General features: G+C 42.0%; 1 protein-coding gene across 1 annotated transcript in view; it reads left to right on the top strand.

The window, feature by feature from the left end:
- LOC109303764 (cytochrome P450 4V2-like) overlaps positions 1–9,393 on the top strand; it is a 56,338-nt gene that overhangs the window by 32,109 nt on the left and 14,836 nt on the right. The window contains exons 6-7 of the mRNA XM_019525984.1: positions 515–641; positions 6,835–7,026. Of these exons, the coding sequence (XP_019381529.1) occupies positions 515–641; positions 6,835–7,026 (319 nt within the window). The remainder of the gene's footprint in view (positions 1–514; positions 642–6,834; positions 7,027–9,393) is intronic.

Below are 9,393 nucleotides of genomic sequence, written 5' to 3'. Positions count from 1 at the left end.
TGGCCTTCCTGACTGTATCCCCACACTGTTGGCCCATGTTCATTTTGACATCAATAATGACTTCAAGATGCTTTTCTGCCTCTGCACTGACGAGAAGGGAGTTCCCTAGCCTGTAGGTATGGTGCTGGTTCTTCCTCCCCAGGTGCAGTACCCTGCACTTGTCAGTATTGAAACCCGTCCTGTTCTCATCTACTCACCCCTGTAACCTGTCCAGGTCCGATTGTAGCCTATTATTCCCTTCAAGCGTGCCCACTTCTCCCCACATCTTAGTATCATCTGCGAATTTGAACAGTGTTTTTCACCCCCTTGTCCAAGTCGCTGATGAAGATGTTGAACAGTGTGGGCCCGAGGACCAAGGCCTGTGGAACCCCACTGCCCACATCCCTCCAGGTCGAATAAGATCCATCCACCACCACTCCCTGGGTGCTAAGATACTCAGACCCTTCTGTCCTTGAGGAAGTATTTTGAAGTTGTTTTTAGAAATAAACATAAGAGCATGTTTTTGTTATGCTAGGATGAGTGATGTCATTCATCATAGACAGAAGTCTCCTTGGCTTTGGCCTGAATTTTTATACCCTGTGTTTCAAGAAGGAAGGGAACATAACAGAAGTCTCAGGATCCTTCACAATTTTACAGATAAGGTATTCTCTTATTTGTTTTTCAAGTATATTATAACTAATGAAACAACAAAACCTGTAGTCTAGGATTGCAAATTGTGAATGTGATGGTAGGTTGTACAACTATGGGGAACATCAGCTATCTCAGAAATATACTTGATACAGCAACCAAATGGGTATGGTACTTAGACTCCAGCAGAACATGGAAAAGAGGAGAGAACAAAATAAATACTTTGACTTGATACTACATTTCCCAGGCTTTAGTCAATGGGTGACACTAATTAGTACTAGTAGGATTCATTTGTGACTAGTGATAAAAGATGAGACAAAACAGAAAAACACTACAAAACATCTTAATTCCTTGCAGTATGGAGGCTACTGAGTTTCTCCAGTGATCCAAGCACTTTTAGCTTTGGGCTTTAATGGGGAAAATATTTTAAATTAGAATGCTACACATAGAGTTGAAGACATGCCCATTGTAGGAAAATGCATCCCATTTACACAATGAGTGAAGCCTTCATTAAATAGTTTTCTAAAAGAACAAATAGCCCATCCTGGTTGTGTTACATCGGAGTGAAACATTTGCCACACTTGTATAGACAGAAGTACCGATTGTTTAGATAGAAAAGGATGACAGTATAAAAAGTTATGATGCAACTGTTCTGTCTGCATGGTTCTATACTGCAACAAATATAGCAGAACCATTCCATCTTTAGCTGCTTTATTTGGGATGAGAGTTAGGGAGATTCAGCTAACAGACAACTAACAACGGTTAGGGTCCCTGACAAGGTATTATGATTTAACAGGCAGCAGCAATTGCCCAGTTGCCTAGACTTGGCAGAGTTAGCCCCACCCTGGCTGATGAGCTAGCTGGCCACTGTTATGGCCTGCTGATTGGCTGCTGGGAATAGCAGTATGTTCATTTAATTCCACCTGTGGCAGCAGATTGGAACCCAGCCAACAGTTATTTCTGAAGGTCTACTGTGGTAATATCCTCTTGCGGTGCGGGGAAGAGGAGTCTGCATTTTGATTCCAATTTGACTGATGGTGACTGGCTGTGGCAATGGAAGATGGGCTGCAGAGGTGGTCAGTGGTATGGAATTGGACAGTGGATGGGAGTTGGTGAGTCATTGGCAGAGGAAGATGGTGAAGGAGGATGGAGGACGGGGAGGTGGGAGATTGGCGTGCAGACAGCACTGGATGGCAGATGGAATTTACTAGTAGTATACGGATAAAGGTGCATGGTAGATGAGAAGCAGTGATGGGGAAGTAGAGTTCAGTGAATCGTGGACTCAGTACAACAGGCAGATCTTGGATGGCAGCAAACGTTTAAAGCAACAGAGGGAAGACATTAGTGGTAAAGGTAATTTTGGTTTCTTACAGTAACAAAAGCGAAGTGAGCAGTTATGGTTTTAAAGCAGATGTTTTATTTGAGGAAGATTTAAATAGCTTTATTGATTTTACGAGTCGATGAATATGGACATTTACATTCTACACCACTGAAGGAAGGGTGATAATTAGACTGATTTTGGAAAACCTGTAATGAGATAAGCAACACCCCAGAGCTCAAACGTATCAGGTTCTTGTCAGCTGAAGCAGCACATGAAAGAGTAATTACATTAAGAATGTAATTAAGAAAGTTATTGGATTTAATAACATCAGAAGATATTAAGCTATGGTTGGAATGTCACACCAAAAAGGTGATAAAGGTGTTAAAATTAGGGATAAGTATGAAACATGTTGAGCAAGGCAAGAGTAATTTTAAATGAAGACTCAGGAGAGAGTAGGTTCCCTAGTATAATTACCAGTGGAGAGTAGATAGCTCTAGTGTAATTACCAGTGGAGAACCTCTTACTGGTAATTATGCTAGGGCTACCCTGGGGGTTCATTATCTGTTTCGAACAACCCATGAGGTGCAACAAGTATGGGGTGGAGGGGCACCAGGTGGCTAATAACTGCAAAGCATCTTGCAAATGTAATTTGTGTGGGGAAGAAGGGCATGTTTTCAGAACATGTCCTATGTCCTTTGTAAATAGAGTCTGGACCCTAGGGGAGGAGCACAAAGAAACTCTGGAGGAGACTGTATATGAAGAGAGGCAAGAGGAGAGGGGAGGAGGCAGAGAAAGAAATGGAGGTGATACAGAAGACGCTGCAGAAAAGTGATGCAGAAGAGGAGACAAAGATGACAGGTGCACTGGAGGTAGAAGTGGCACAGGGGGAAGCGATGATAGGCAAGAAGTAGGAGAAAGGGGAAGAAAGTGGGAAACTGGAATAGGAGGAGGAGGTAAATGAGGGGCAAGAGGAAGTAGATAAAGAAGAGGAGAGGTGGGATGACGTTTGACAAAAGGAAAAAATCTAAATAGAGGGACACAAAGAAAACTAAAAATGTGAGGGAGATTGGGAAGAGAAGCCCAGCTTTCCCACTTTGTCCTCCTTGGTGTCTATCCCTGAGTGGGCCATGGAGGTGCTAGAGCATCAAGGGAGTGGAGAGACTGAGGGTTTTCTTGACATCCAGGAGGTTCAGAATCTGGTTGAGGTAAAGGAGTGAGAGTGGGGGGAGGGTGAAATGGACTTCCCAAGCCATAAGTACTGAGGAAGATGTATAATTAAAGAATATTTCTTCTTATGGTGTTGGTGGTTGCATCCTTAAATGTTCAGTGTTTTAACAAAGCACTAATAGAAAACAGCGGAGCCCTTCTTTGCACAGATGCGAGAGGATATAGGATGTCTGCACAAGAGTGGCATTCCAGGTGAGGAGACATACAGACAATTCGAAAGCTGTTGAAGGTGGGGTGCCTCATTTTGGTCAGGGTCCAATGAGAACAGATCTGCAGGGGTGGCAGTGCTAATAAGGAGCTCCACAATTAAGGTGGTAAAAGTGGACGAAATTATACATGGTTAGTTGCAACATAATGTTAGTATTGAGGTGCAAAGACTGAATTGTTAATGTGTATGCCTCTGCAGAAAGAAAGATGATCTTTTAAAGAAACTAGCGATAAGTATGGGGGGGGCAGATAATTGTGGCAATTTTAATTGTGTTTTACAGGAAAGAGATCCGGTAGGAAGTACTGGGACAGTGGGGCTTGGATTTCATGTCCAGACTTCTGAAGATTTTGTTTTTATTTCAAAGGAGTTGGTCATGATTAAGAAAGAGATTTTATTAGCAATTTTTGTTGACCATTTTGTATTGAAAGTGGTTTTACAAACACAGGCTTCCCCCACAAAAATGCAAGGAGTATGGAAATTGAACATACAATTTTTAGAAGATGGGGGGACCTGCCAGAAATTAATAGGTTTGTAGAAGGGCTGGAGCACCATAAAAAGCTGTTTTAAAATGAAGCAGGAGCAGTGGTAAAGAGGAGGGCTGGGGAGTATTTTTGCAGGAAGGCAAGAGGCAAGTAAAATGGAAGAAGGTTTTAAGAAGCTACAACAGAGAATGAAGTGGCTTTTAAAGGAGACAGAGAGGTGATGGCCCATGAAAGATAAGATGGAAGAGGCATGGCTTTAAGCAAGGTACAAGAGAAGATGTTTTTAATGCATGCCCCTTAGACAGAAAGAAATTAGGGCTGGTCTCCATACTTCTCTGCCTGGATCAAGTCAGAAAGAGGGGAGATTACGGCAGCGCAGGAGGAGGGAGGAGCCCAAATGGAAGGGTAGGAAGAAATACTAGAGGTGGCAAGAAGATTTTTATGAGGATTTACATCAGAAGAGGGAGGTGGATGATGGGAGGATTCACAAGTTATTGGGTGAACTAGAAAGGAACGTGGGGGAAGAAGATGCCTGGAGGATGGAGGAAGAGGTGATGTTAAAAGAAATGGGAAGCTGCTTTAAGACTTTAAGAATGGAAAGAATCTGGACAAGGATGGACTGTTAGTAGAATTTAATATAAGGTTCTGGAGTCTTTTAGGGCCATATTGTTGGAAGTGTTTAAAAAGAATTAGAGAAGAGGTTGGAGAGAGAGGATTTTACATCTGTCATTGCTGTTTTATTGTTCAAGAAGTGGAACAGAGAGTACAGTTAAGACTGAATGAACCATGTTTTCATGTCAGCCAAGACCGTGAAGTCCTTGGAGATGACTGAAGTGAAGAAATGGAGAAAGAGTAGACTCTTTTATTCACACCAACTTCTAGGACTTGAGTGTTTTACCTGTTGCATGTTGAGTACATATTTTATGGATTTTAAGGCATTTTCTTGTCATACCATGTTACATGTTTTTACATGTTTTATGACAATGGGTTTTATGATTTAGTGTACTGGGAAAGATTTTTTACTATAGCTACTCTATTTACTCAAATCTAAGATGACCCTCTGATAATTAGATTCTGTATGTGGAAAATGTATAAATTTGTTACAATTTTCCAGGTAAGGAATCTAATTATTGGAGATTTGCCTTGAAGTTGTCCTCTTCCTGCTGCTACAGCAGGGAAAATAAATATGGGGGTTAAGTACCGCTCCCTCCCCCCCGCACTATGGTCAGATTCGGCTCTCTGAACACATGGAAGTGAGGGACAGATTTGAAAACACCTACCTGGAGTAGTGGGGGTTGGAAGGAGTAAATTGGAACATGTAAAATTAAAGATGAATTGTTTGTTACTTTTCTGATAAATGAAAATTAAAAAATAGTGTCCCTGGATCCAGTACTCTTTGGTTTTTTTGCTTCTGACCCTGCTCAGCTCTGTTTCTGGACTCTGGCTTTTAGGAACTTGGCTCAACTGTGGTAACTCATTCCCTGACCCCAGGACCCTGACTGAATTGGTGATTTGGACTCTGCCCCTAGGTTTCTTCCTTGGATTTGGTAATGTGGTCTCTGACTGTAAAACCATGCTTCAGCTTGTCACATGGATTCTGCTCCTAGAATTCTCTCTTGATTTTTGGCTACCTTGGACTCTAGCTCCTGTCTCTGGCTCTGTTCTGGTGGCCTACACACTAGGCCAGGCTGCCTCTGTCGCAGTCCTTTCAGAGCTATTCCATTCTCCTTAAGCAGAAGCTGCACACACCCTTTTAAAGTAGCTAAAATGTATGTTTCTCATTATACTTTTTGAAAGAGTACCTCATTATTATGTGTATCCCAGAAGCAGTGTGTGGGAAGCTGGAATTGAAAATGAAATTTTACCTTTTTTTGTGGAAATTAGAGCATGATCACTCAGATATAGGGGCTATAAAAAGAATGGCTGCAAAACATTAATGTTGTACAGAAATGGAAGAGAGAGTACTTCTAAACAACTCAACTTTGTGAACTGGATATAATGAACTATATCCGAGGAGGAGAATAAAGGACAATAAATATAAATACTGCTTATTAGGGTAGAGTGAAGAGTATGTGAAACATGTGAGGTGTAGTGTGTTTTGGGTACTTGTAAGGATCATAAAAAGGAACTCTAAACTTAGTGTTCCAACAGCTGATAAGAATTTCTCTATGAATACTCTATGAATCTCTCCTGCTTATCATTCAGTGCATTACGCAAACATGATTTCAATATTGCAGTGTTGCAGTCTCTTAATTCTTTAGACTCAGGGCACTGTATACACATGAATTATTACTTAAGGCTTCATTTACTGCAGTGGCAAAGATGGGTGCGTTGGAAAGTATACACCCACATCTTGGACCAAAACACTGGAGTCATTTCAGGCCTGGGGCCTGATTTATCTCACTTTTATGAGCAGCAGTTGTGCTCTTTGAGATCCAGTGCAAAACACCCATTAATTTCAGTAGTGCACATTAAAGTCCCTTTAACACAGTAACTTCAGTGGAAATGAAAAAACAGTTGGATGCACCATCACACTGATGGAATTTGAAATCTTTGCATGTTGGTTTGTATTTTTTGAGATGCAGTATCACAACATAGGTTTGTTCTGTGAATTTGCCTGATAATGACAGTTGCCTGTGCTGATAGCTGGGAAGCAAAGGATGACAAAGGAAAAAGGTATTCCTGTTTATGGCACCAGCTATTTGCCCCCAAACAGATTTTTTTGTGAAAATTTAGAACTTAAACATGTAGATTTTAAATGATTCACAACAGTATTGTCTTCAAACCCAATAGATAGTAAAAGAAACCAAAAGACTAAGGGATACATATTTTTCATCTCCCACCACTGAGAAGTACATATTATAGAGTCATGGATGTGGTTGCTTTTTAAATATCTGAACTAAAGTTTATTTTGAAACTATAGTAGACTGTGGATTCTAACCCTGAACTATATATGTTTGTTTCATAAGGTTATTAAGGAAAAAGCTCATGAGCAAAACAATTGTGAAGAAAGTAAATGTGACTTTGATGGCAGCTGTGAACAACGTGGGTCAAAAAAACGGAGAGCTTTCCTTGACATGCTTTTGAATGCAACCAGTGATGATGGGAGTAAACTGAGCTATGCAGACATTCGAGAGGAAGTGGACACTTTTATGTTTGAGGTACTGTAAATATATACATATACAGATAGTTTCTTTCTCACATTAGAAAAGAAGTTTTACTTTTAGTATTAAATCCCTACAGCAGTAAATAAATAGGAAGAAATTAAGAAATCGATACTCATGTTACAGTTCAGTGTCATTCTTCAGGACCTAATGTATACGTGTATGTATTATATATATTTCTTTATGGCATAACCTACATGTAGGGGAAGAAGTTTCTTCTTTATTTTCCTGTTTAGTTATTGCCTTACATAGCCTAATATGCTGGGTATTTAGATTCCATTACTTTTATGGCTTTTGTAACATTGGGTAATCAGAACTGATAATAAAGCGGCCTGATTCACAGTAACATTATTTCAGCTTTATGCTGATCTGTCCTCCCTAAGGCTGTTTAGCTGACTATACACCATGGTCAGCAGCATGATAATGCTAACTATTACTAAAAATGCTCCTTTTTAATACCCAAATCTGTGGTCAATGAATGTGCTGTTACATTCTGTCCTTTATAGGCCCTTGTACAACATTTGCCTTCACTGCGTCCAAGCGCATTCTAATAGGGTGTTAATGAATCTTTCCTCCTTAGACCAATTCTAGTTTTATAGCCTATGATCTTAGCAATACTGGCTGCTGACAGATGTGGAAAAAAACCAAAAAGGCACTTTATTTTTACCTTGGTGTGGCCTTGTGCTAAGTGCAGCACATGGCCAGAAGAACTGCATTACTTTGACCTGGCTTACTCAGCATCTGTATAGATCATGTGCTTTAGTGAGGCTTTTGGGTGCTTTTGTCTATTTTATTGAATCAGCTGTTAGATAAAAGTGCCAGAAAGCCATGCTGAAGCACCTGATCTATATAGACTCTGGAGACCTGGGTCAAACTAACTTGGCTTCTCTTCTGGTAAAGTGCTGGGTTCCCCCCGCCCTCCTCCCCAAGGTGTTTTGCCCCTTAGTGGTAATTAATGGTAACATATGTTTTTATTGTGTTTTATTATGCAAAGTCATATTAACTTCCATTTAAGTCCTGCCAACCCTGACTGTGGAACTAATAAGGGAATTAAATAGTATGTAAGAAAGCAGTCCAGAGATAGCTGGGTTTGTGTTGATGACTTTGCCTGCCAGGCGCAAAGGTAACAGACCATATGAGATGTGTAGGTCCATGCTGGGCAGGAGCCAGAGGGGAGCTGGTTGTTGTAGTCCATGTGGGTAACCAGAACACGGGGGAGTGCAGCAGAGAGGTCCTGGAAGTTAAATTTAGGCTTCTAGGGAAGAGGTTGAGGTCTGGGGCTTCCATGGTGCTACTCCCAGAAATGCTTCTAGTACCACATGCAGGGCCAGGCAGACAGGCAGAGCTCCAAAGTCTCAATGCATGGCTGAGATAATGGTATAGGGAGGAAGAGTCTAGGTTTATTAGGAACTTTGGGACCTATTGGAACAGAAGGAGCCTATATAGGAGGGGTGGTCTTTATCTGAACCAAAATGGCACCAAACTTTTGGCATGTAACATTAAAAAGGTCAGGATAAGAAACAACGGGGATAAGAAACAGGGTGGGTACTCAGATGAAATGTGGAGAAGATGAGCATGAACGAAGAGATTTACAGAGTAAATGTCAGGGCGTCTGATCAGGCAAGCCCAGCTAGGCCAGGCACATGAATCATCACCAGGGATCCTGTTTTTCCCTGGTAAAAAATCGCAAATTCTCTGACAACCCCCATCAAATCTATGATTAAAATGAAAGGCCCCCCCCACAGCCCCCTGGCCCTGCTGTGCCACTCATTCCCGCTCTTCCAATCTCTTCCAGCCCTGCTGGTGCTCCTCACTTCCCCCCCATAGCCACCCCAGCCCTGCATATGCCCCTCACTCCCTGCCCCACAGCCCTCTGGTCCTGCTCCTGCCCCTCACTTTCCCCTGCAGCCCCCCAGCCCTGTTGGTGCTCCACACCCCCATTGACAGCACCTGCTCCCCCAGCCCTGCTGGAGGGGGCCCACAGCTGCCAAGGCTATGGGGCCAGGGACCTGGCTCTGCAGCCCCCTGCCTCTGGCAGGAGGTGGAGGCTGCTGTAGCAAAACAACCACCCCCCCACCTACTAAAAGTGCTATGAAATATACACCTTTTTTATTGCTGAGCTTTGAATCCTGGCTTCCCTTTGCGGTGGGGGGAGGAAGAGAGAGATGGAGAGAGGAAGCTTACAAACATCTTTGGACTTTGTTACTCTGTTTGGTGTTCGACATTTCCTGTCTGGAAAATAGAATATCTGTTACTTTTCTATATTTCCCACCTCTGCCAAAAGATATTCATAGCATATTTCCAGCTATGATCCTTTCACTCTCCTGTCCTTCAGGTTTCTATCGTAGGCAAAATTGTGCAGAA

Source organism: Gavialis gangeticus, unplaced genomic scaffold, assembly GCF_001723915.1.
Source record: "Gavialis gangeticus isolate Ggan-Ray unplaced genomic scaffold, GavGan_comp1, whole genome shotgun sequence".
Lineage (NCBI taxonomy): Eukaryota > Metazoa > Chordata > Crocodylia > Gavialidae > Gavialis > Gavialis gangeticus.
Note: the sequence above shows the minus strand (reverse complement) of the source record. Positions and strands in the feature narration are given on the sequence as shown.